This window comes from Dendrobates tinctorius, unplaced genomic scaffold (assembly GCF_039654945.1).
Source record: "Dendrobates tinctorius isolate UK_male_01 unplaced genomic scaffold, ASM3965494v1 ptg000205l, whole genome shotgun sequence".
NCBI classification, from domain to species: Eukaryota; Metazoa; Chordata; class Amphibia; order Anura; family Dendrobatidae; genus Dendrobates; species Dendrobates tinctorius.
The window spans coordinates 13,606,871-13,634,775 of NW_027361872.1; the positions used below are offsets into that span (position 1 = coordinate 13,606,871).

Below are 27,905 nucleotides of genomic sequence, written 5' to 3' on the forward strand. Positions count from 1 at the left end.
AAGGAACAGTTAGAGGTGAAGGTGTGGAAAAAACTACAGAATGGGTGGACATGTGGGAAGCAGAAGAGGTGTTGGGTGGTGGAGTGGAGGGTTGGGCAGGGACTGTAGGAGCAGATGATGTTGATGGCAAGTTGTATGGGGAAGGAGTTTGGTACGGGGCAGGTTGCTGGAAGTGGGGAGATGTCTGGTACGGGGCAGGTTGCTGTAAGTGGGGAGATGTCTGGTACGGGGCAGGTTGCTGGAAGTGGGGAGATGTCTGGTACGGGGCAGGTTGCTGGAAGTGGGGAGATGTCTGGTACTGGGGAGGTTGCTGGTAGTGGGGAGTTTGCAGGTACTGGGGAGGTTGCTGGTACTGGGGAGGTTGCTGGTACTGGGGAGGTTGCTGGTGCTGGGGAGGTTGCTGGTGCTGGGGAGGTTGCTGGTGCTAGGGAGGTGGATGGTGCTGGGGAGGTGGATGGTATGTAATAGGAGGGGGAGGATGGAAAGTGGATGGAGGGGGTGTAGATGTAATAGGAGGGGGAGGATGGAAAGTGGCTGGAGGGGGTGTAGATGTAATAGGAGGGGGAGGATGGAAAGCGGCTGGAGGGGGTGCAGGTGGAGGAACTACTGTGGTGGGAGGAGGAGGTTGGGAGGTAAGTTGCTGGAGAGCAGCGTGGCATGAATGCATTACATGCATCTGCTGGGCAGGAGAGAGCGTTTCCATGCGCTCCACAACAGACCTGAAAAAGGTGTGGTTTGGCGAAGATCTTGCTTCTGAATGCATGGTTTGCAGAAGTGTCTTCACCTACAGAATGCTGGAGTTGATCTGCTGATAGCCTGCGGAGATTTGCTCTGACAAGACTTTTAGACAGTTCTGGAAAGATGCATTCAGATGCAAGAACTCTGGCGCATAAGTCTTTTCCTGACCCCTCTGCCGCTGCCGCCCAGTACCCGCAGGTGTACTAGAGGTGGCAGGGGCAGAAGGGTGGGGTAAAGGGAAAGCGATCTCCTCACCAGCAGCTTCATGTAATGTAGGCGGCCACGATGCTCCTGTGCTGGTGGATGGGACAGATGGGTCGAATGTGTGGGTAGGCTGGGAAGGTGCAGATGTACCGGGGCGGTCGAAGTGTCCCTCGGTGCCGGTCTCCTCAGGGATCGCCTCAGAAGGGTCCAATCGTGCAGGCTCCCGAGTGCTGCTCACCGTGCTGTGGAATAAAGAGAAAAAAAAACAATTAAAATACTGACATGGTATGGCCCTGGCTGAAAAAAAAAAATTACATCTAACAATTTTTTTCACATGTGGTGTGTAATATTTACCTTCTAGTGACCATTGTTTCCCGGAGGAACGACAGGGCTTCTGCGTACTTGTACTTGCTCCTGCGTCCTCCAGATCCACTCGGGGCCCGCATCTCTTTATTGAACTCCTTCTTGAAACGATCCCTCACAGACAGCCACTGATTCACAATTCTGTTCCCTGAAACGAGAAAGGACAAAGTGGTTAGTATACAACATCAGTGTTTCCCAAACTTCAGTCCTCATGGTCCCCAGGGGTCATGTTTTCAGGATTTCCATAGTAAATAGAAATCCTGAACACATGATCCGTGGGGACCACGAGGACTGGAGTTCGGGAAACACTGGTTTACATCAAGCAACCGGTACTGTATATACTTACGCTCTTTAATCTGGGCCCGAACATCGAGGTCCTCCCAGCGGCCCACAAGGAGCGAACAGATTTCCTCCCAGAGTCGTCGGGTAACGATAAGGTCAGCGTGGCGGCGGTCAGCCATATTCCAGAGCGGCTCCCTTTCTCTGACGAGATCGATGAGGTGGTCCACATCGAGTCCTCCATCCTCACCGTCAGAGTCGGGAGCACGCTGTGAAGGCTGTTAAAGAAAAAGACAAAAATAACAATTAGCCTCCACAAAAGAAATGAAATAAAAAGTGCAAAAAAACAAAGCAAAAATATTTATACTTACACGCTGGTGACCGCCGCGTTGCTGTCGCCGACGACCCTGGGAGGCACTGCGAGGACCTCTTGGCCGAGCACCAGATTGGGAAGACTAGAGAAGAAAACAAAAAATGTTATGTCTTTGGATGTAGGCATTTGTTTGCTGTGTGTGGTCTGCAGAACATTGTTTTCTATGTGTTGTGTGTAGTGTGATGTTGTGTTTCTGCGTTTGATGCAAAAAACTTACCAATTGTGAGCCCACTCCAAGTGTCTGTCCACCCCTTCCTTCTTCTTCTGGGAGCTCCTCTTCATCTTGTGAATCCTGTTTTGAAATAAAAGGCAATGAATAGACATATATTACAGAGATGATGGATTTTGGAAATAAAAACTTACCGTCAAACGCTGACGATGCGAGGGAGGGCTCCCAGAAGATGATGTGCTGTCTTCCTGGTGGCCACACTCCATGCCTGTGGGTGGTGTTCCAGCTGCTGCCATTGCTGCTGCTGCTGCATCTATTGGGCGGCTGTTGAATAAAGAGAAACAAAGGGCCAATGAATATCTTGATATTCAATAGCCCTAGTTTGGAGGAATGGGGGATTTGATAATTACCGTCTCTCATCTGCTGCTGGCCTCCCCTCCTCAGCATGTTCCATTTGCTGCTCCATTTGGGGTGGTGGTGGTGGTGCTGATGGTGCTGCAGTGGTCTCCTGCCTTCTCCTGCTGCGCTTGGTTGCTTTCTTGGGTGGCATGTTGGGTGTGGCTGTGGGTCCCACTGTCTTGCTTTTATATATGTCTTGTGGGCAGAGCTACTGAGCATGCTCAGACCCAAAAAACCGGATCCGGCGCATTGCGGCGCTCATAGGCTTTCATTGTGTGAAAAAGCCGGACGCGCCGGATCCGGCGTGTCCGGCTTTTTCGCCGGAGACAAAAAACATTACAGTCTCCGTTTTTTCCAGACGCCGGATCGCGACACATTGCCGGATCCGGCGAAAACCGGATGAAACGCATGGCCATCCGGCGCAAATGCAAGTCAATGGGGGGGAAACCGGATCCGGCATTGCATTTCGCCGGATCCGGTTTCTGTCAAAAGCGCCGGATCGCGCCTGACGGCGAAAACCTGATGTGTGAAAGAGGCCTTAGGTAAAATCTTTTATGTATTTGGAATGATGAATGTGGATTCTGGGGAAAGAACTGTTTGAAATAAACTTAATATGCAGCTAAGAGTTATATCTAAGTCACGCAATAACTAAAATCATCATAACAGGGTTCCGCTACATAAATATACTACTTTAAGTACAGTATAAGGATAATTCAGAACTTTCACTGCCAGGAAAATGTTCACACTCTAGACAAATGCAAATAAAACATGAAATATATTAATATATAAAAAAACACACAAGATTATACCCATGTAGACACTCGGCACAATGAGAAAAGACACATAAAACGTGTAATTTGTAAGAAATTCTTAAAAAATCCTGTTTATGTTTAAAAGTTTGAGCTATGCAGAGCATGAGAACGCTTAAAAATAAGTGTGCACGGAGAGCAAAATTCATCCATATCACCCGACCTGTGCTCTGCTCTCCACTGGAATTAAAGGGAATCAGTCACCAGCTTTTTGCTACCTCATCTGAGAGCAGTATAGTGTAGAAACAGAGACCCTGATTCCAATGATATATCATTTAATTTACTCAGTGCAGCAGTTGTGACACAGAGTTCTTAGATATAGCAGAGCTCAGAAAGCTGCCCCCCACCCACACCAGGATGTGTATAAAAAAAAAAAAAAAATGCACGGCACACAGACCATGCATGTGCTGTCCGATTTTATGCACCCATGCGTGTGTCTTTTGCTGTACATGTATTTAGCTAATAAATATAAAATTAAATGAAAAAAAAATGGGTGGGGTCTCCCTTATCTGAGGGAAAGTAGAGAGCTGGGGGTTGATATTATTCTGGGAAGAAGCCAATATCCATGAAGCTTCCCAGCCTATTAATAAAAGCTCTCAGCTGACTGCTTAGCCTTTACTGGGTATTAAAAAGGGGGGCCACCAAAAAAAAAATAATTAAAAAAAAAAAAAGCTAAGCAGACAGCTTCGGGTTAATAATAGTGGGCTGGGAATGGGCCATGGATATTGGCCCCCTCCCAGAGTAATAACACGAGCTCTAAGCCACAGAAATGGAGCATCCATTAGATGTGCCAATTCTGGCATCCAGCCTCGGCTCTTCACACTTGCCATGGTGCGTTGGCAAGCGGGTTAATGGTTTTGGGGGTGACGTCGGCTGTGTAATGTTCGCTGACATCAAGCCCAGAGGTTAGGGTACCGTTACACCTAGCGACTCACCAGCGATCCCAACCAGCGATATGACGCGGTCAGGATCGCTGATGAATCGCTGGGTGGTCGCTAGTGAGCTGCCACTCAGGCAGATCTCAGCAGCGACATCGCAGGGGACGGGGATCGCTACTTACCTGTTAGACGCGGCGATCCTGCGTCCTCCCGCCCGGCTCCACGCGTCGCTCGTCGTCACAGCAGGAAGCGCCGCAGGAAGCTGACGACGAGGAATGGTCCAGCAGCTTCTCGCGCGATCAGCGATAACCAGCGGGGGAGCCGGTCGGAGGTAAGTATCACATGCAGCGATATCGCTAGCAATATCGCTGCTACGTCACAAAATCGGTGACTTTACAGCGATATTGCTAGCGATATCGCAGTGTGTAACGGGGGCTTTAGTCCAGAGAAAAGTCCTTTATTTGTACAAAGCACTCCCGCACCCTCTTTTACTTTAAAAAAAAAAAATCTAATAATCCAAAAGGGGTCAGCCGTAAATCTATCCCACAACAATCCCCGACTCTGCTACATCCGGATGCACTGCTGAGCAGTGACATAATTAATGTGACTGCTCAGCACGGCTGCCAGCACACACTGACAGTAGCAGCGGTGTCTTATAGACGCCTCTCTATTGCAAACCTCTGGGCTTGAGGTCAGCTGACAATACAAAGCTGACATTAACCCCTAACCCATTACCCCGATTGCCCTGGTGCGTTGGCAATCGGGAAGAGCCCATGGCTAAGCGCCAGAAATGGAGTATCAAATGGATGCGCCATTTCTGGGACGGCTGTGGGCTGGTGCTATTAGGACATTTTTTTCTTATTTCTTTATTAGCTAAATACATGTACAGTAAGCTTCACACGCACTGTGCTAACTATATATCTTACTGACAAATTTCTTACTATCATCTTTCTGAATATAAAACTGTTTTATTAGTTCAAAAACTCAATTCAAATGACAGAATTTCTGTATGTAAATAGTCATGCTAAAAACGCATTAATAAGGGTTGATTACGCATGTCATATGGATGCTAGGCGAGGAAAAAAAAAAACAACACTCTCCAACTTTTCTCGCTGAGAATCTCGGCTACTTTATATACGGAGATGGGAGTGAACCCTTAATATGATAATTCTGTGTGCAGAGGATACCATCTTATTGGCAGCACATTACCTGTTTACACAGTGATGTGCTGCGGATAATAATAATTTTCAATCTAGTTTAAAAATCAACGCACTATGTGCTATTCTAAAGGGGGCTTTACCGATTTTGTGACGCAGCAGCGATATTACTACATGTGACACTCACCTCCGACCGGCCCCCTCGCTGGCTATCGCTGATCGTGCGAGATCGGCCTGGTCCATTTCTCGTCGTCGGCTTCCTGCTGGCGCCGACAAGAGAGCCATGAACGCAGACGGAAGACGGTCATCATCGCCGCATCTGACAGGTAAGCGACGACCGCCGACCGCTGCTGTGTCGCTGGTGAGATCTGCCTGTGTGGCAGCTCACTAGTGACAATTTAGCGATGCACCAGCGATCCTGACCGCGTCATATCGTGGTCAGGATCGCTGGTGCATCGCTAAACGTAATGGAACCTTTATTCATGAGCAATGGGCCTGATGACCTCCAATAGTAGAAAGAAAATGTAGTTTACATATAAAACAAACTAAGGGAAAACATATAAAGGTGGCCTGTCGTCAAGTTAAAAGTGGTCAGTTTGTGCTCTTACCTAAATTTGCATCGCTCCCCTGAATATTCTAGTTATCCAGATTTCTGTATCCATATGGCTAATTAAATAAATAAATAAAAACAGAATACTCAGGAGGGCACAGGGAATAAAATAAGAGCAAAAACCGCCCAATTTGACCGGGTGGCAGGTCCTCTTTATAACCAGATGTGAACATTACAATCTACTAGTGATGATAATACATTATTTGATGATGGGCAAAGTGTAATTAAGAAATCCATCATAAAATAAAAAGCGTCTCTCATAATACTGACCCAACCGGGATATTCCCATTTATGAAACAACCTCTCCACTTGATGGGTAACAACTATAACACTGGCCGCTATTGTTTACATCAGATTTTTATTTTTAATTAATACATGATATTATATATATATATATATATATATATATATATATATATATATATATATATATTATTTAGCAGAAAGTTGCAAAATATAAGATAGGTGAACAACAATAAAAAAAGAGTAGAAAAAAAAACCGATATCAACCTTGCAGCGCTATCATGGATTTTTTTCAACAGGTGAACGTATGTAGGTACAAAACCCTACATGTGTCACGGAAATAAGACAGTAAAATTAACAGGCTTTATTTTTTCTGCTGTGCCTCGTGCAATTGGTTTTCCATGCTTGCCTTGATACTTCTTACTGAAGCAGAACAGTGTGATAAAAATCCTGCTCGAGATTGTTCGGGTCTTCTTGCCATACCTAAGGAGTTTGGAATCTCCATTAAAGGAGAGATTAGAGCAGGAGTGCAGCACTCAGCGGTACAACAAGAGACAAAAAACATCTCTTGCAAGAGAATGAATCAGGACGGTGGGAGCTGTGCATCACAAGGGGTAGGGCCGGCTGTTCACCGACACTACAAAGCACAAAGTGTCACCTGATACATCTTATTAGGGGCCCCGCTACTCGCCGGCCGGCAGGCTTTGTTGCTTCTCTCGTTTGTATCGCTCTACTTTTCCTTCCTGGCAAATGTAGTTCTGTACAAATGTTCCGTTTGCAATTGTAGTAATTAATCTCTTTATTACTCGTAGTTTTGCTTGCTATTCCAAAGACATACTGATAGGGAATTTAGAGTGTGAGCCCTATCGGGGACAGTGCCGATAATGTCTGTAAAGCGCTGTGGAATTAATGGCGCTATATAAATGAGTAAATAAAGTACTATGGGCAGAGCTTAGCTTTAAATATCATGTTTATATAAAAAAAAAAAAACTACCAGGAAGAAACACGGGTAGCCTACGTTTCCTTTTTTGCTTAGAGTTTAAATGCAAATTAAAATCTGCTTTTTTTTCCCCATTACCAGCCAGAGCTATAAGATTTCAGAAATCTTATGCACGTTTATTTTTTTTTTTTTCCCTGAAAGAATTGGAAAACTGCTGCTTTTTTTTAAATCTGCAAAATGTCATTTCTTGCAGCTTTTTTTTTTACTTTCTAATGGCTTTTTTATAGCTGGAAAAACGCTGTAAAAAACGGGGGTTTGGTGAATGAAACTAACTTTTTTTTTTTAAACGTGAACTGAACAAAGCACACATGTAATCTGCACCCAAAAAAGTGTAAAAAATGTGGCGAAAACGCTGAAAAAAAAAAAGGGTTTGTATGAATGCTGCGTTTTTCCTGCCCAAAAAATTTTTTTTTCGCTGCAGAATAAAAAGCACTAAAACCGATGCATCTGAGCATAGTCTTAAGTACTCTCACTGTTGAGCAATTTTATAATTTATACCAAACTCTCCTTAGTTGTCTGGCGGCAGATTTTCATAGAAGATTTCACATTTAATAATACAATGGTAGTGAAAAACATTGCAGATTTATGGGTCTGTCGGGGATTCTATAATCTGCCCTGTAAGAAGGTTCATTCTTAATGCAAAAAAGTGCTGCAGATCTGTCAGTAAAATGCATGGAACCGCAGCACCCAAACTTACTCTTATAAAGATGTGAAGGCTGAAATATTACATCAACTAGAAGCAATTATCAGTAATAATATAATAATTACTACTGTATGAAGATCGGAATAAATCACAAATACTTTTATCTGAATCTTCCTTATAAATGCGGACAATATTTCCAAAATATTATTTCATTCTTTAGTACAATTATTTATTCACAAATACACCTTAAGGGAGGAAAAAACAAAAACTCTCCTTGCGACAGCTCAGGTGCCGTCGTGCCGCTGTTGTAATTTACAAATGCCTTACTCCCACGTATAATCTGCCATGCGGGTATATACGTAACTTTGACCATGAGGTGTGACTGGGGACAACAAATCTTACGCTCAATTAGGATCGCAAGCTAAAGAAATCCTCAAATCAGAGGGAACTCTCGGGACTCTGCTGAGCTGTGAACAGTCATTTGTGGCATTTAGGCCACGTTCAGTATTTGGTCAGTATTTTACATCAGCATTTGTAAGCAAAAAATCAGGAGGACAAGTATAACAGAAACCCGTCACCACTTCTGGATTTATCTCCCACTCCAGGTTTTGGGTGACAAATACTGATGTAAAATACTGACCAAATACTGAACGTGTGACCGTGGCCTTAATCGCATTCGATGTGCACGTGATGTCTACGGTTCTTCGATAATATAGGTGACCGCTGTGTTTTATCTTGTGATCTCTTTATTATGGTTGCTTTTATTTTCTATTGTTTTTCTTTAGTATTGCAACTTTTTACGTTAACATATATTTTTCAAGATTGCGTTAAACATAAAAAAAGCTTTATGAATATGCAATAAGTGGTGTTTTTTGTTTTACTTTTTTTCACTTCAATTAAAAAAAAAAACAACAACCAGCATCCTGGATGCATACAGTAAAAGCTGGCATTTGATTAAAACAAGGAGCTAATAATTAAGAAGGTGCCTGCAGTCCTATGTAAAACCACCAAATGACAATTTGGACCTTGCTATATCTGTAAGGACGTGCATGCAGCCTTTTTCAGCTAGTAATCAAGATGACTGCCGAATAGGTATCTGCAGATCCCCCAAACCGACCGCATTTTTTTTACACTGCCTATTGCAATCTCAGAGTATGAGGAACAAGGTGGAGAGGAGACAATAGGGAAGGAGCTGCCACAACAGCCAGGAATGTCAGCTAGAAGTTTCTGGGCGTCGTGTGCAGAATACATAAGTGGCGCAATGATTCCTAGTCGTCCTTACATTCAGAAATCTGCTGTCGCTCCTCCAGGTAGCCGTACTCCGGGTGAGGAGCTGAAAGAAAATGAGAGAATACGGTCACAGGCACCACCGGGAACACAAGGCGTCTTACAATACTAATCAAGCTTGGTGATTTAGTAAGTGACCCCTGGATAAATTGCCAAGTCTTTACTGCAATACTGCAAGCTTCCAGTCTGATCACATCCGAGCAGGACCTGAGTCCAGAGTCAGTCTGTCATCAAGACCTTAGTGGCTGCAGACACAGGACAAGGGATGGCCGCACAAACCTGTGCTCCGCTCTGGACCGGAACAAGGAGCAACTTTAGCCGTAGGGACCTCTTGGCCCTTTGTAAAACTTCTGGGATTAACCCAATTAATCAGATAAAGAAAATTGATCATTTACTTCTGAAATGCCTATTTCAGATCCCCGCTGCAGATGCTGGAGTCATCCGCTGGCTTCTACTGGGCGTGCAATGCCCTCTACAGGGAAAACATGGAATACATAAAGAAAAAAAAAAACAAACACAAAACCGCCAACTATGAGATGAATCAATGTTTGCCTGTAAGATGAGAACTGGCACTATATGTCTATTGCAACACACTAAAAGCAATAGTGAAATTGCCAAATGAAGCAAGCAGTCCCCCTCCTGTCATCCGTCCAGAAGAGAGGGACAAGCCTTATGTTTCCCCAAACAGCCATCTCTGGGAATGTAACGTGTAACATGCTCCTTAGCTGGAGCCACTTACCAAACAGGATTACTTGTCAGTATACGGTTTTACAGAATAACAAAAAAAAATAAGCAATTTCTGATACATAATTTCCCTTATATTTGTTTCCTGGCGGCACAAGTTGCAGGCTTGCCAATGTTTAAGCAGAACATTAAGAAATATTGACATTACCCGACTCCTTCCTTTCGTGATAATGATGTACTCCAAGATCTTCATCTAGTATAAAAAAAAGAAAGTAATAAAAAAAAGAGAAAAAAAAAAAAAAGATTTCTACGGCGCTGGAAGCACTTGATTTCAGGCAGACGTGCCGTACACCGCTCTGTGCTGCGTATCAGCCACACTCAATTGGTTTAACACAGCTCTCTAGCAAATGCCATTAAATTCTTTTTCCACATCAATACTTCCTCTGAACTCATAACAACAATGTAAGAAATTGTTCCCGGTATCTTCCGAGTCTGATTTTAATTTAACAATAAATTAACATTTGATCTCTGCTGGAAGGGTTGTGGATTCACTCAGCATGGAGCTGCTGCTCCCACGGCGGCGGTGGAGTAGGACGGCACCGATAACTGGTCCTGCCGGAGCAATCTGGGTTATTTCTGGTGGTGGGAGTGCCGTACACGATTACGGGGGTTGGGGGGAGAGATGAAATAAGTGAGGGACACCCGGTCTTACTGTTGTGTAAAATTGTATTTCCAAAAAGATGTTTGAAATGCAAACAAATACAAACTGGATCCCACTGTCAGGGATGGCCGAGAGATGACATCCGTAATGACTGTCCTTACACCCTCAGCATTGCTGTGTCCGAGCAGAAGGTCTCAGTGAAGAGGATCTATTAGTATATGTTTTCTATCAATTATAAAAGTGACTCCCCAGCAAACTAGAACTCTCAGCATGTCCGGACAGCGCTAAGACGGAGAGCAGCCCCAAATAAAGTGAGATAATACATGGTGACAGTCAGGGCCGTATTTAACACTAGGCACTTGAGGGGACGTGCCTAGGGCACCAGGATGCGGGGAGGGAGGCACCGGAGCAAGGTTTGTTTCCTTTTTTTTTTTTTTTTAGTCTGGGGTTGGTAAGGTCTTACGGCTGCTGCGGGGGTCTGAGATCCCATGCACACACGTCGGCGCTGGGGCCCCGGACCTTTCTGAGAGCTGTGCACAGCCGTCTTACCTTGATGGCTGCGCAGCTCCGACTCCTTCCGCCCTCCCTGAACTTCTGGTCAGGTGTCGGCGCGTATGCGATGACTTCATCGCGTACGCGCCGACATGTACGAGCAAATAATGATGAATTTTGAGGGTGGTGGGAGTAAATGATGTATTGAATGTGGGGGGGGAGCAGTTAATAATGAATAGAGGGTGTGGTTGGGAGAGAAGACATGACAATGAATTGGGGTGGAAGGGGCATGTAAATATAATGGATCGGGGGAGCGGGAGACACATAATGGGGGGCGTTGAGGATGCAGTGACTGGTAACGAATTGGAGGAAAGAGTACAGGGGCTAATTAATGTATATATTTATTAAGTGGGGGAAAATGGCTATTTATAGTTAGTGGGGGCACATTGGTGGATTAATGACTAAGTATATATTAATGGTGGGTGCGCGTCTGTATTCAGATGTGTAGTGTAGAAGAAAGGGAAAAGTGCGGAATGTGATATGGAAGCCGTGCTCTAGGTAACTATGTGTTATTTTATGAAGAGACGAGTCCTGGCTGGAAGAAATTATGGCAGTCTGCGCTGCATGAAAAAGAAAAGCAAAGATGAAGGACTTCAGCTAGAGACGTCACTGGTGAGTCAGTGTGTTACCTGTACACTGACACTATACACTCTATTACCTGTTCACTGTACACTATATACAGAGCTCCTGTATATACGGTAAATTCACTGGTGATCACTGTATTACCTGTACACTGAAACTATATACAGAGCTCCTGTGTGTAATGTCACTGGTGATCACTGTATTACCTGTACACTGACATTATATACAGAGCTCTTGTGTATAATGGAATTAGTGTTGTGTTTTTTTATTAATGATCAGTATTGTAGTATTTGGTCACTATGTGGTGGTGGTAGTATGTGATCTGTTTATGGTGTCGCGGTATTTCTCCCTGTATGTGGTATTATCTGGTCACTATGTGATGGCCATACATGATCTGGTCATGGTGTGATGGTATTTGTCCCTTGTATGTGGTATTAATGGTCATTCAAAACAATATATGTGACTCATTCCCTTAAATAAAAATATACCTAAAAAGAGCATTGGATATTTTAAGAAATGTTTAACAGGTTAGAGTAAAGTAGGGCCCGGCCAAAAGAGTCTACCTTGTCGTAGTGGTGGCTTAAAAATTCTTTTGGTCAAAACAAAAGCTGCTGGCTATATATGTGATCTGATGTTTGCTGGGAACTGTTAATATCAGATTGGTGAGGAGGTGGTGCAGATGAGTTTTTCCAAAAGCGGGCGGTGGGACTTTGGAAGGTTTGAGATGTGTAGGCAGAGCTGGGTTGGTGAATTAGTCATACTAACCAATGGGGGAGGCAGCACTAAAAGTGCCTAGGGCAGCATAAACTCTAAATACGGCCCTGGTGATAGTATAAACTATTGGGTGTCAGACTGCAGAGGAAAAGCAAACTTACAGGGTAAATTTGGCTAACAACAGGAACTCATTTGGAGGATCCTCCTTTATGGTGTCAGCATGCCCTAAAGCCCCCCATACACTGCAGATAGCTGTCGGCCATACAATGGTTTTGGCCGATCGCTCAGCAGGCAGCGGTCTTGTCTAACTCTCATACACAGGAGCGCTCGCTCTGTCACGTGCTTCTGTGTTCTTGGAGACAGTTGCTGCCAGACATCTCTGGTGAAGGCTTATCGGTTAAAGAACAAATCCGTCAGCCCAAAATCGAACATACCGGATCCTTATCTCTCCCAACATCATCTGTTCACAGAAAGTCAAGAGTAACCATTCCCTAATGGAATCTGTCGGCAGGTTTCTAATAGCAGTATCATGTAGGAACAGACACCCAGTCCAGTGATGTGTCACTCAATGGGCTGTTTGCTGTAATTTTGACAAAATCCCTGTGTTCTATGCTGCAGATCTAGCAATTCTCCAAATGCTGAGCCCTGTATTACCCTGCTCACACCAATAATTGGCAGCTTTTTGTGCACACTGCACATTGAAAGAAAGCTGCCAATCAGTATTGGGGGTGGAGTTACACAGAGCAGTTGACTAGAAGGCACAGGACAGCTAGTCCTGTAGTGATAATCTCCTGATGATAAAACACTAATTTTATTGAAACAGCAACACAGCCTAATAAGTGACATATCACTAGAATCAGGTTCTCTGTCCCCACATCATGTTGTTCTTAGGTTACATAGTAAAATTAGCTGACAGATTCCCATTAAAATTGAATTACTAAAAAGAAAAAAATAATAATTATCTTTCCGTTTATTAACTCCTTAGTGACAGAGCCAATTTTGTCATTAATGACCAAGCCAATTTTTACAGTTCTGACCACTGTCACTTTATGAAGTTATAGCTCTGGAATGCTTCAACGGTTCCAACTGATCCAATTTTTTTCGTGACATATTGTACTTCATGCTAGTGGTAAAATTTTTTCAATATGACTTGCATTTATTTTTTTAAAAAAATGGAAATTTGGCAAAAATTTTGAAAATTTTACCATTTTCAAACTTTTAATTTTTGTGCCCTTTAATCAGAGTCACATCGCACAAAATAGTTAAGAAATAACATTTCCCACATGTCTACTTTACATCAGCACAATTTTGTAAACATAATATTTTTTGTTAGGAAGTTATAAGGGTTAAAAGTTGACCAGCGATCTCATTTTTCCAACAAAATTCACAAAACCATTTTTTTAGGGACCACCTCAAATTTGAAGCGAGTTTGAGCGGTCAATATAACAGAAAATACCCAAAAGTTACAACATTCTAAAAACTGCACCCTTCAAGGTGCTCAAAACCATATTCAAGAAGTTTATTAACACTTCAGGTGCTTCACGAGAACTAAAGCAATGTTGAAAGAAAAAATGAACATTTTACTTTTTTCACAAAAAATTTACTTTGGAACCAAACTTTTTTATTTTCACAAGGGTATCAGGAGAAAATGGACCGCAAAATTTGTTGTGCAATTTCTCCTGAGAATGACGATACCCCCTGTATGTGGGGGAAAGTAATAATTTCGGTGCATGGCAGGGCTCAGAAGGGAGGGAGCACTGCTTGACTTTTTGAATGCAAAATTGGCTGGAATCAAAGGCATGTGCCATGTAGTGTTTGGAGACCCCTGATGAACATAAACAGTGGAAACCCCCCCAATTATAACTCCAACCCTAACACAGCCCTACCCCTGATCCCAACCCTAGCCACAACCCTAACCCCAACACCCCTACACAACAGCATGCCCAAAACAACTGTATGCCCAAACCGTATGCCCAAGACAACCCTAATCTTAACACAACCCTAACCCGAACGCTACCTACCCCAACAAGACAACCGTAACCCTAACACAAACCTAACTCTAGCCCCAACCCAAACTTTAGCCCAACCCTAACCCTAGCTAACCCCAACCCTAGCAAATATCATCCCTAACCCTAGCCCCAACCCTAACTCTAGCTCTAACCCCAACCCTAGCCTCAATCCCAAACATAGCCCTAACCCTAACTGCAAAGAATGGAAAAAAAAAAATTTTATTTTTTTTTTACCTAAGGGGGTGATAAAGGGGGGATTGATTTAATATTTTTTTTATTTTGATTACTGTGATAGGGTCTATTACAGTGATCAAAATGAACCTATTGTTGTTGGGTGCCGGCCGGCAGATCTCGGCAGGTGCACTATGAATGAGCCCGCCATTTTCTTCCCGGAAGACACCAGGGGACAGAGCCAGAGGGTCCAGGGACACTGGAGGTATTAGAGGTACCGAGGGGGGGGGGCTCAGGGGACCCCATTTCTCTCTCCTCTGGTATGCTAGATTATATCAGAAGAAAAAGCAATGGATGGTAAATCTGAAATTTTTTTTTTTTGCGCAATCGCCGTTATTCGGTAAATAACGGTGTTCGCAAGACTGGGGACGGTAAAAAAAACGCCCCAAATCATGTTCTCCGGGGTCTCGGCTAACCCCGGTAGCTGAGACCCTGGAGATTTTCCGACGCTGGAGGGCGCTATAACCTTATTTTTCAGCGTCGTAAAAAAAAAAAAAAAAAAAGAAGAGGTATTGAGGAATAAGTATCCTTTACTGCCGCTGTTAAAAGGCGTATCGACGGTCGTTAAGGGTTAAGTGGTGTGAGCGCTTGCTATTTGTTGTGGGGCAAGTTGTAGTATATATTGGCACAATTTTGAGTGATGTAATTCTGTAGCACTCTAAAGGGTGCTTTACACATAGAGATCGCTAAAGCGTCACCGATTTTGTGACAACAGCGATATTGCTAGCGATCTCGCATTGTGTGACACGTACCTGCAACCGGCCTCCCGTTGGATATCGCTGATCGCGCTGGAACGGCCTGGGCCATTTTCTCCTCGTTGGCGTCCCGCTGGCACCGACTAGCAACGCATGGACACAGGCGGAAGTTGTCATCATCGCTGCCGTGTGACAGGTAAGAGCGACCATTGAGCATCGCTGGATCGCTGCTGTGTCGCTGGTGAGATCTGCCTGTTAGGCAGCTCACTAGCGACCATTTAGCGATGCACCAGCGATCCTGACCGGGTCATATAGTTGTCGGGATCGCTGGTGCATCGCTAAATGTAACGGGACCCTAATTCTCCTAAGGTGGTGCAGCAGAGAAATTAAAGGTTTTTTTGGCCTTAGGATTCACAAGTCACATACAGTGGCTGCATGTGAAGTATAGCGTGGCACTGCTGCAGGGTGCACAAGTAGGTTACCCAAACCAAGAAGTGATAATGAAAATAACTTGGCACTCAACTTCTAGTATTCATGAGATTGGAGAAGAATTTTATTTAGGCAGTCTGCAAAAACGTTTCGGCCAACAACCTGGCCTTCGTCAGTCCGACTGCTTAAGATAATTAGGTAAGGCGGTAGTATAGTAAAGGATGTGTCAATTCCTTTTGTGAGGACTGTTGCTCCGTTGCAACGTGACTAGTGGTGGAAACCATGTCTGGATCCCTACACACCAGCGCCTAAATAGGACCTGCTGTATTGATAGACCCATGTAAAAGAAAGTGCTCATTGCTATAACAAGCCAGCTGTACTACTTTCTACACTCTTGCATATAACAGGATTTTGACTTTCCATGGGCATATCATACAGGCAACTCCATTATAAGTAAAGATTTTTTTGCCTAAACAGTGAATTGGATATTTCTTTATATGAGACTATTACATAGAACCTCACCTTAATAGTGAGCTGGATGGCTCACCATCACAGTCCTCACAAAAGGAATTGACACATCCTTTACTATACTACCGCCTTACCTAATTATCTTAAGCAGTCGGACTGACGAAGGCCAGGTTGTTGGCCGAAACGTTTTTGCAGACTGCCTAAATAAAATTCTTCTCCAATCTCATGAATACTAGAAGTTGAGTGCCAAGTTATTTTCATTATACAGTGGCTGCAGACTTGTAGACCTAGATTGCACGCAGTGTCCCGAGTGGATTCTCCGTTGCCGGGAGTGGGCTGTCATGTGACTGCAAGTATGCGATTTGCATACTACCGGCCACATTTCGATTAGACTGTGCCCAGCCTCAATAATCTAGTTGGCATGTGACCACATGTATACAAATCACATACTTACAGTCACGCGCCTGATGCTCCTGGATAATCCTCACAGTGTACAATATGAGGACTGGCAGGGCTGCAGTCATGAAGGGTAACGGCAGACTTGTACCCTCAGGCCGGACAACCCCTTTAAACACTTGCTGCTGGATTCTTCCAGCTGATTGCTGGAGGTTCCAGAGTTCCCGAGATCAGTTTATTATTTGGTGACCTCCTAATGAAAAAAAAGGGATTGTCTAAAGAGGAGAAGAACAGGACGGTGACTAAAGTTGCACACAAGTACATGTGCTCAAATATGGCCTTTACTACATTTTTGGTCAGGGAGGTATGTGTACGGCTTAGTGTACCCCTGGCCATTGTCACCAGTGAAACCGCATCAGGAACGTCTGTTGATGAGGGGCAGACCCTCTTTATAGGGATACTGTGTTCCCTAAAATAAAAGCCCGTCTGGCAACAGATCACTCAAAGTTCTCACAAAATCCCCAGATAGAAAATCACAGAAGTGAGGAGAAGGCTTTTGTGAGAATTGTGTGGCCAGTTAGCCGATACTATTAAAAACTCTCCTTCTTCTGTAGATAACTGTGGAACATTGCAGAACTAATATTTGACATTACAGGCGCTTTATGTAGCACCCGGGCTCAACAGATTTACTAAAATAGCACTTCAATAAAACAGATTTACCTCCGACATGCAAGGTATTCTTCAGGGACCACAGGTACAGCTCAGTCAGGCAGAACGACATCTGTGAAAGAAAAAGAGGTTTCATCAAAGAAAGGAACAACATGAGCAAATTAATGGCACTTATTATCAGCAATCACACGGCTTTTCACGGTCAGCACTGGAGTCATCAGCGCCAACACTCACAACAGTTCACAAATCAATCGGAAAAATCTTTTCTGGACTCGCACATATGGGCAAGAGCCAAGAGAAAAGAGACACCACTGAAAGGTGAGATCCCTGCTAAATGTACAAAAAACTGAATTCACAACAATACAAAAATAAAATAAAGTAAAAACAGAAGAATAAAAGTAATTTGGGGCCTGCAAAACATGGATGACGTCCTCTCTGGGCAACTGGAAGGCTGCTCACACGGATCAGATACACAGCCAATTTTCCATCAGGATTTGCAATGGATTATAGGAGCACCAAAGTGGAAGAAAAAAAATCATTGGCATTATTTTTTTTTACTGATTTTTCTTTTTTTTTTTTTATCTTGCGATATTCGTTGCTTTTTTTTGTTCCAAGTTCTTCAAATTTACACTAGTGGTTATTGAATTTTGCGCAAAATCAAAAAAGCTCTTTGCATGATCCAAATTGACACAAATGTAATAATAAAGCTTGGTCCAAGAAGCGGATTTTAAATGCACAACAGGTTAACCCCTTCACGACCTTTGACGCCACGTAGGCGTCATGAAAAGTCGTGCCAGAACGACCCATGACGCCTATGTGGCGTCATGACTTTAAAGCCCCCCTGCGGGTCGGGTGACCTAGGTCACTGAAAGGTCACCCGACCCGCAGATACAGGGGGCTTTGTTCTTCGCCACAGGGGGCGTGGCTTCGCCCCCACGTGGCTACGATCGCTCTGATTGGCTGTTAAAAGTGAAACAGCCAATCAGAGCGATAGTAATATTTCATCAATGAAAATTGATGAAATATTACAATCCAGCCATGGCCGATGCTGCTGTAGCATCGGACATGGCTGGAGACACCGATTCCACCCCCCCCCCCACCGGCGATCGCCCCCCCCCGCAACTGAATGACAGCGGCGATCTGCCGCCGCTGTCATGATCTGCCCCCCTCCCATTCCCTCTGCTCCCCTCCAGCTTCCGATAACCCCCTCACCCCATCTCATCTCCCCCGGCACCTTCTAAGTCCCCGTGTCGCTCCCGGTGTCCGGCGGGTCCGGTTCATGGGCGCCGCCATCTTAGAAAATGGCGGGCGCATGCGCAGTGCGCCCGCCCGAATCTGCCAGCTGCAGATTCAATTCTTTCATTTTGATCACTCTCACAGTGATCAAAATGAAAGAAAAAGTAAATAAACCCCCCGATTATCACCCCCATAGGTAGGCACAACTAATAAAATAAAGAAAATATTTTTATTTTTATTTTTCCATTAGGGTTAGGGTTGAAAAGAGGGTTAGGGTTAGGGTTGAAAAGAGGGTTAGGGTTGGAAAGAGGGTTAGGGTTGGAAAGAGGGTTAGGGTTAGAGTTGGAAAGAGGGTTAGGGTTAGAAAGAGGGTTAGGGTTGGAAAGAGGGTTAGGGTTAGGGTTGGAAAGAGGGTTAGGGTTAGGGATGGAAAGAGGGTTAGGGTTGGAAAGAGGGTTAGGGTTGGAAAGAGGGTTAGGGTTGGAAAGAGGGTTAGGGTTAGGATTGGAAAGAGGGTTAGGGTTGGAAAGAGGGTTAGGGTTGGAATTAGGGTTAGCATTGGAATTAGGGTTAGGCTTGTGGTTAGGGATGTGTTAGGGTTAGGGCTGTGGTTAGGGGTGTGTTGGGGTTAGGGTTGGAGTTAGAATTGAGGGGTTTCCACTGTTTAGGCACATCAGGGGGTCGCCAAACGCGACATGGTGCAACCATTGATTCCAGCCAATTTTGCGTTCAAAAAGTCAAACGGTGCTCCCTCCCTTCCAAGCCCTGACGAGTGCCCAAACAGTGGTTTGCCCCAACATATGAGGTATCAGCGTACTCAGGAAAAATTGCACAACAACTTTTGGGGACTAATTTCTCGTGTTACCCTTGGGAAAATAAAAAATTGGGGGCTAAAAAATTATTTTTGTGGAAAAAAATGATTTTTTCATTTTCACGTCTCTGCATTATAAACTTCTGTGAAGCACTTGGGGGTTCAAAGTGCTCACAACACATCTTACATACGTTCCTTGGAAGGTCTAGTTTCCAAAATGGGGTCACTTGTGGGGGGTTTCCACTGTTTAGGCACATCAGGGGCTCTGCAAACATAATGACGACCGCAGACTATTCCATCAAAGTCTGCATTTCAAAACGTCACTACTTCCATTCCGAGCCTTGACGTGTGCCCAAACAATGGTTCCCCCCCACATATGGGGTACCAGCGTACTCAGGACAAACTGGACAACAACTTTTGGGGTCCAATTTCTCCTGTTACCCTTGTGAAAATAAAAAATTGCGGGCTAAAAAATCATTTTTTGAGTAAAAAAAAGATTTTTTATTTTCACGGTTCTGCATTATAAACTTCTGTGAAGCACTTGGGGGTTCAAAGTGCTGCTCACCACACATCTAGATAAGTTCCTTGGTGGTCTAGTTTCCAAAATGGGGTCACTTGTGGGGGGTTTCCACTGTTTAGGCACATCAGAGGCTCTGCAAACGTAACATGATGCCCGCAGACCATTCGATCAAGTCGGTATTTCAAAACGTCACTACTTCCCTTCCAAGCCCCGACGTGTGCCCAAACAATGGTCCCTCCCCACATATGGGGTATCAGCATACTCAGGGCAAACTGGACAACAACTTTTGGGGTCCAATTTCTCCTGTTACCCTTGTGAAAATAAAAAATTGCGAGCTAAAAATTCATTTTTTGAGGAAAAAAAAAGATTTTTTATTTTCATGGCTCTGCGTTACAATCTTCTGTGAAGCTCTTCGGGGTTCAAGGTGCTCACCACACATCTAGATAAGTTCCTTGGGGGGTCTAGTATCCAAAATGGGGTCAACTTGTGGGGGGTTTCCACAGTTTAGGTACATCAAGGGCTCTGCAAATGTAACATGATGCCCGCAGACCATTCCATCAAAGTCTGCATACCAAAACGTCACTACTTCCCTTCCGAGCCCTGACGTGTGCACATACAGTGGTCATCCCCCACATATGGGGTATCAGCGTACTCAGGACAAACTGGACAACAACTTTTGGGGTCCAATTTCTCCTGTTACCCTTGTGAAAAAAAATTGCGTGCTAAAATTCATTTTTTTGAGGGAAAAAAAATGATTTTTTATTTTCACGGCTCTGCATTATAAACTTCTGTGAAGCACTTGGGGGTTCAAGGTGCTCACCACACATCTAGATAAGTTCCTTGGGGGGTCTAGTTTCCAAAATGGGGTCACTTGTGGGGGGTTTCTACTGTTTAGGCACACAGGTGCTCAGCAAATGTAACATGACGCCCGCAGACCATTCCATCAAAGTCAGCATTTCAAAATGTCACTACTTCCCTGCTGAGCCCCAACGTGTGCCCAAACAGTGGTTCCCCCCCACATATGGGGTACCAGCGTACTCAGGACAAACTGGACAACAACTTTTGGGGTCCAATTTATCCTAGTACCCTTGTGAAAATAAAAAATTGCCAACTAAAAAAAATTTTTTAGGAAAAAAAAAGATTTTTTATTTTCACTGCTCTGCATTATAAACTTCTGTGAATCACCTGGGGGTTCAAAGTGCTCACTATGCATCTAGATAAGTTCCTTAGGGGGTCTAGTTTCCAAAATGGGGTCATTTGTGGGGGAGCTCCAAAGTTTAGGCACACAGGGGCTCTCCAAACACGACATGGTGTCCGCTAACGATTGGAGCTAATTTTCATTTCAAAAAGTCAAATGGCGCTCATTCCCTTCTGCGCCCTGCCGTGCACCCAAACAGTGCCCCCCCCCCCACATATGGGGTACCAGCGTACTCAGGACAATCTGGACAACAACTTTTTTGGTTCAATTTCTCCTGTTACCCTTGTGAAAATAAAAAATAGCGTGCTAAAAAATCATTTTTGAGGAAAAAAAATGATTTTTTATTTTCACTGCTCTATGTTATAAACTTTTGTGAAGCACTTGGGGGTTCAAAGTGCTCACTACACATCTAGATAAGTTCCTTAAGGGGTCTAGGTTCCAAAATTGTGTCACTTGTGGGGGAGCTCCAATGTTTAGGTACACAGGGGCTCTCCAAACGCGACATGGTGTCCGATAACGATTGGAGCTAATTTTCCATTCAAAAAGTCAAATGGCGCTCCTTCCCTTCCGGGCCCTGCCGTGCACCCAAACAGTGGTTTATGACCACATATGAGGTATCGGTGTACTCAGGAGAAATTGCCCAACAAATCTTAGGATCCATTTTATCCTGTTGCCCATGTGAAAATGAAAAAACTGAGGCTAAAAATAATTTTGGTGAAAAAAAGTACTTTTTTTTTTTTACGGATCAATTTGAGAAGCACCTGGGGGTTCAAAGTGATCACTATGCATCTAGATAAGTTCCTTGGGGGGTCTAGTTTCCAAAATGGGGTCACTTGTGGGGGAGCTCCAGTGTTTAGGCACACAGCGACTCTCCAAACGTGACATGGCAAGCGCTAAATATTCCAGCATATTTTCCATTCAAAAAGTCAAATGGCGCTCCTTCCCTTCTGAGCCCTGCCGTGCGCCCAAACAGTGGTTTTTGACCACATATGAGGTATCGGCGTACTCAGGGGAAATTGCCCAACAAATTTTAGGATCCATTTTATCCTGTTGCCCATGTGAAAAATGAAAAAATTGATGCTGAAAGAAAATTTTTGTTGGAAAAATTAAAATGTCCTTTTTTTCCTTCCATGTTGCTTTAGTTCCTGTGAAACACCTAAAGGGTTAATAATCTTCTTGAATGTAGTTTTGAGTAGCTTGAGGGGTGCAGTTTTTAGAATGGTGTCACTTTTGGGTATTTTCTACCATATAGACCCCTCAAAGTAACTTCAAATGTGAGGTGGTCCCTAAAAAAAATGGTTTTGTAAATTTTGTTGTAAAAATGAGAAATCGCTGGTCAACTTTTAACCCTTATAACTTCCTAACAAAAAAATATTTTGCTTCCAAAATTGTGCTGATGTAAAGTAGACATGTGGGAAATGTTATATAGTAACTATTTTGTGTCACATAACTCTCTAGTTTAACAGAATAAAAATTAAAAATTTGAAAATTGCGAAATTTTCGCCAAATTTCTGATTTTTTCACAAATAAACGCAAAAATTATCGATCTAAATTTACCACTAACATGAAGCCCAATATGTCACGAAAAAATCGCTAGGATGCATTGAAGAGTTCCAAAGTTATTACCTCATAAAGGGACACTGGTCAGAATTGCAAAAAATGGCCAGGTCATTAAGGTCAAAATAGGCTGGGTCATGAAGGGGTTAAAGGGGTATTCTCATCTCCAAGATCCTATTCCAATATGTAGTAGGTGTAATAATAATATTAGCAAAAATCTCTAATTAGAAACGCAGTATAGTTCTTCTGATTCGTTATGTCGCTTACCCCATGTGCAGGGCATTGGAGTAGCTTAAGGAATTCAAGGTTACGACCACTGACAGCTATCAGTATACGAGTGGTCGTAACCATTGATACCCAAGCTACTATATATACAGTATACAGAAATGTAGTACAGTCCTACTGATTCCCTATGTTGCTTACACCATGTGCAGGGCATAGTAGTAGCTTAGAAATCCATGGTTATGACCGCTCATATACTGACAGTTAGATGTCAGTGGTCCTAACTATGGATAACTAAGCTTGCTACAATGCCCTGCACATGGGGTAAGCGACATAACAAATCAGAAGAACTATACTACGCTTCTAATTCGAGATATTTGCTAATATAATTATTATTACACCTACTACATATTGGGATAGGATCTTGGAGATGGAGACACCCCTTTAAATCTTTCTGGGGATTTTAACCCTTTACAATGCATAAGAGGAAACCTGCCAATAAACCACCTAGAAAATATAGGTATTTTGCAACGAATTTGACGAAAAATCGCAAAAAGTTGGCTTCAAGGTGAAAAAAAATCAGTTGCATGCTGACCTACACTAAAGGCTTCCATTAGTGAGTGTCCATTAATGAGGACCAATGGTCGGCTGACGAGCTCTTCCCTTTGTCAATGGGACATGACCCTACACATTCTGACTGTCAGACCAATGCTGAGATTCTGATAACCTACATTACTGGAACGTTCATTTCCCTGAATGCAAATGACAACAGTAAATTAAAGCCACAGTTAGTGCCGGACTGGTCCTGATGTGGCGGAAGTTTAATGAGCTGGCGAGGGCCTGTGCCATCGGCGGCAGAAGTTGGCTGTAATATACAGCTGAGCTCCCACTGCAACCGGAGATCGGTCCAATGCCCCAAATGCTGTGGTCAAGGGCAACAATGCAATCTAAGAAGTTTGACCAAGGGCAATCGCACTGTCCGCCTCTCCCGACAAATGATCGCAGTCAGTAAAGCTTATTTTACAGACACTTAGATAAATACTGAATTAAGTAATATACTTCTTTGACTCCTAAAGAAATCATAGCTTCAGAATAAATATGTCAGGTAAGCCAAAACACCAACATGGGTCTTCACACAGCCGTGCTTACAAGGGGAATGAGGCTCTTTGGAACAGCAGAGCCGAGTATGTAAACAGGCACATTGGAACAGCAGAACTGAGTATGCAGACAAGTACCTTGAAACAGCAGAGCCAAATATGTGGACAGGCAGAGACGGGTTTGTCAAGAGTCACATTTTGGGGAACATAAAGCAGATCCCAGCAATTATGCAGAGCTAGCCATAGTAGCTAGGAAGCCGGAATAACTGAATACTGAAAACTCGGGCGGCACACAGTATATAAGGTCTAAACATGTGACATCAGGGGTTTGCAATGAGTTACCATAGTAATCTGATACACGCCGCAGCAGAGGGAGATGGCCGCGTAGCCTGGCACAGGAGCCGGGACTCGTGAGTAAAAGTGGTGTGAACTAGTGCTATTCCTCATATACACACCACAGATTAATATGAAAGGTTAAGTGAAACGACAGGTACGCGCTTTTACACTCTAGTTTGGTTGTGACGGTTTTACTTACATTTCTGTGGTCTAGGGGCCACAACTTCCTTCCTATGTTATACATGTGCTGGGCCATACAACTATGCTGACATGGACTAATCACAGGTGCATACAACTCTCACACGCCCACCCAAAGCTTCATATTGCTATGGTTTTTTGCATTAACATGATTATACCAGGGCTGTGGAGTCGGAGTCGTGGAGTCGGAGTTAGTTTTGGTTGGAGTCGGAGTCGGTAGAAATGTACCGACTCCGACTCCAGCTTTAAAAAAAATGTATTAATATTTCATAATTGAACTTTCATATGAATTTTATAAATGTTACTCAAATATATATGTTCTATCAAACTATGAACAACAGTGATAAGCAGTTCTGCTGGAGATAAGAGACATTTCTTACTTCTTGTGTGTCACTGTTCTCCACTGCCCTTATCTAATCTTATACTTGGTTAACCTCATGCTGCCCCAACCCCCCTACTTACAATGTATGAAACTGAAAGTGAAAATGTGTTGCAAATTCTTAGTAGTAAAGCTCCTCCTCTAGACTAGATCATACTAGGTGTGCGTCTTCCAAGCATCTCACAGCTGCCTGCTACTCAGAAGAGGAAGACTGTAAGAAGTATTATCCTTTCAACAAACTTTGCATCAGTTAACTGTGAGTACATGAGGAATAATAACAGTATTACTGACCACTATATCAGTTGTACGACCTGGCAATAATGTTGTACAATTGTTTTTAGGAAAAACAATTGTCATTTGGATTGTGAATGCAGAATTAAAAACCTGAGAATGTCAAAGAAGCATCACAGTAAATCAGCTGTATTTGAACATTTCACCATCACTCAAGATAGAAAACATTATGTCTGTCAGTGTATGACAAATGATCCAGACGAAAACAAATGCTGTGAAGCCAAGATGAGTGCATATTCAGGCAAAGATAAAAATGCTCCTACCAGAGCTTCTAATCTAAAGAGACATTTACAGCGCTTTCATCCAGAAGTACTGAAAGCAGTGGATGAGAAAGACTGCATCCAAACCAATGAACCAGTGCCCAGCTCTTCCAGCCAAACAAGGGAGCAGAGAACTATGCAGCCATCAGTTGCAAGATATTTTGTCAGTGACAAAGTTACTGTGACAATGACAGTAGATACATTTAAAAAACAGATCATAGAGCTTGTTGTAAAGGATAGTGTGCCTATTTCATTATTTTCACGACCAGCTTTTATGTGTCTGAATGGGGAAATGGCCCGCAAGCTTGGTGTTTCTCTGGAGAGAGAGAGTATTAGAAAATTAGTAATCGAAGAAGCTTTTAAACAAAAGGAAGAACTTAAAAAAACTCTCAAGGGACGCTTTCTGTTTCTTAAAATGGATGCCTGCACACGTCACAGAGTGAACTATTTTGCCATCAATGTCCGATTTGTTTGTGACAAAAATGAAATAGTTACCAAGACATTGGCAGTAAAAGACACCAAAGCTCATCACACCAGTGAGTTTCTCCAGGTCTTGGTGGAAAAGGTTCTTCAAGACTATGAACTTAAAAAAGAGCAAGTTCTTTCTGTCGTAACTGACAATGCTTCAAATATGATAAGTACTATTAAGCTAATGAATGAGAGTAATGATGGTGACCAGCAGCTAGAAGGACATTCTGGGTCCACAGACACAGAAATGTTTGAAATAGAGGAACACAGTATTGTAACTGAGGAGCAAACTGAAGTTGCTTCAGATGAACAGCAACATGATAGTTTAGATGATCTTGTTGAAACTGTGTCAATATGTTCTTTAATTTATCACATGCGCTGTGTTGTGCATACGCTACAGCTGGCTATAAGAGACAGTCTGCAAGAAGGACATGCTGCTGCACTGATTGGCAAGGTGAGAAAATTGGCTACTGTTGCCAGAACCCCTAAAGTTGACTCAATTTTGAAGAGACGTGCTGGAAAAGGGGCAATTATTGATCAAGCCACACGATGGGGCAGTACTTACTTAATGATTCAGCGCTTGGTTGAACTGAAAACCTTTCTTGTAGACATGGCTAACCCTCAACTGACGCTAAATGAAAGTCAGTGGAATCAGGTGACTGAGCTGGAAAAATTGCTAGAGCACCCATTTACAGTGACTAAAAAATTACAAGCAGAGGACTTAACTCCAGGTATTTTCTTAAAGGAGTGGAAGAACCTGATGTTTCGCCTGTCCCAAAGAGGAGGGTTAATTGCAAGTGGCATTGCTACATCAATGAAACGGAGAGAGGAGCTACTATTACAAAATAACATTCTTTTGGCAGCTGTTTATGTAGACCCAATGCATCGGATTCTTCTAGATGATCAACAGCTAAGTAAAGGAAAAGAAGCTCTGTTTGAAATAGCAGTAAGGATGAAAGGGTTGCAGAACAGTCAGGAGGAACAAGAAGAATTTGGTCGTCCTGCCACATCTTCACCCTCATCATCAACTGATGAAGAATTTAATTTCGAAAAATATTTGGATCACAAGGACCGTGCAAAACGTTCCCGCATAGAAGAGTCATCCCCATCAAGGAACACAGCCAGTACATTTCAGCAGAATTTTTCATGTGCACTAAAAGAAATTGAGAAATTTGACCGTTCATCAAAAATAACAGTGCAACAAGCGATTCCTCTGTATCCTGACATTGTCAGAGATGTTGCCCGAGTGGTTACTGCTTTGCCACCAACACAAGTTAGTGTAGAGAGGTTGTTCTCTGCTCTCAAAATAATTAGATCAGATTTGAGGGCATCCATGAAGGAGGATCTGACAGAGGCAATACTTTTTCTGAGGACAAATTTATAGATTTCTTCTTATTAACTGCATAAAAGTGTTTATTGCATATTTACTTACAGTTTAGAAAAGTTTATAAAAGTTATTTGCTATATTCTAATTGTATTCTAATAAATGTAGTTTTTGCTCTAAGTGGTCTGATTACTTATATGATGGTGAGAAACTGAATAAGCACGATGTTTAATATTTTACAACAGTAAATTTGTTGTTATGAATTGGCCATTTATGAAGGAGTCGGAGCCGGAGTCGGAGCCTGATAAAATCCAGGAGTCGGAGTCGCAACTGTGGCTTACCGACTCCACAGCCCTGGATTATACAGTAGATTAAATCTGTTTTATGATTCTGCGGCGTCCAGGTACTTTTAAGACGTTGGGGAGTTTGCAGATTGCTCAAGATCAATCTCCAGACAATACCACCATGCATGTAGCACGTCGCAAACACTTAAAGGAAAGCTGCCACCTAACTCATGCCACCCAAACCACAAACGGCATGAATCAGAGCCTGGCTGCACAATTGCAGGTGGGTACAGCTCTCTCTGAAACACATTGGAGTTTCTCTGTTCTTATACTTTAAAAGTCCATAGTCGGAGACCAGACTTTTGAAAAGTACAGGACCTTAGGTATCCATGGTTACGACCACTGATAAAGTGAGTTAGTTAGTTGTTAGTGGTCATAACTGTGGATACATAAGGTCCTGTAATGCCTGCACATGAAAAAAG

General features: G+C 43.2%; 1 protein-coding gene across 7 annotated transcripts in view; it reads right to left on the reverse strand.

Moving 5' to 3' along the window:
• WDPCP (WD repeat containing planar cell polarity effector) overlaps positions 1-27,905 on the reverse strand; it is a 421,800-nt gene that overhangs the window by 322,418 nt on the left and 71,477 nt on the right. For all 7 annotated transcript variants that reach the window (XR_012222050.1, XM_073554051.1, XM_073554052.1 and 4 more), the window contains exons 2-4: positions 17,294-17,354; positions 10,045-10,089; positions 9,148-9,198 (exon numbers count right to left, since the gene is read on the reverse strand). Coding sequence is in view for 6 of the 7 variants with exons in the window: in XM_073554051.1 (XP_073410152.1) it covers positions 9,148-9,198; positions 10,045-10,089; positions 17,294-17,354 (157 nt within the window). In the remaining variant the exon portion in view is untranslated. The remainder of the gene's footprint in view (positions 1-9,147; positions 9,199-10,044; positions 10,090-17,293; positions 17,355-27,905) is intronic.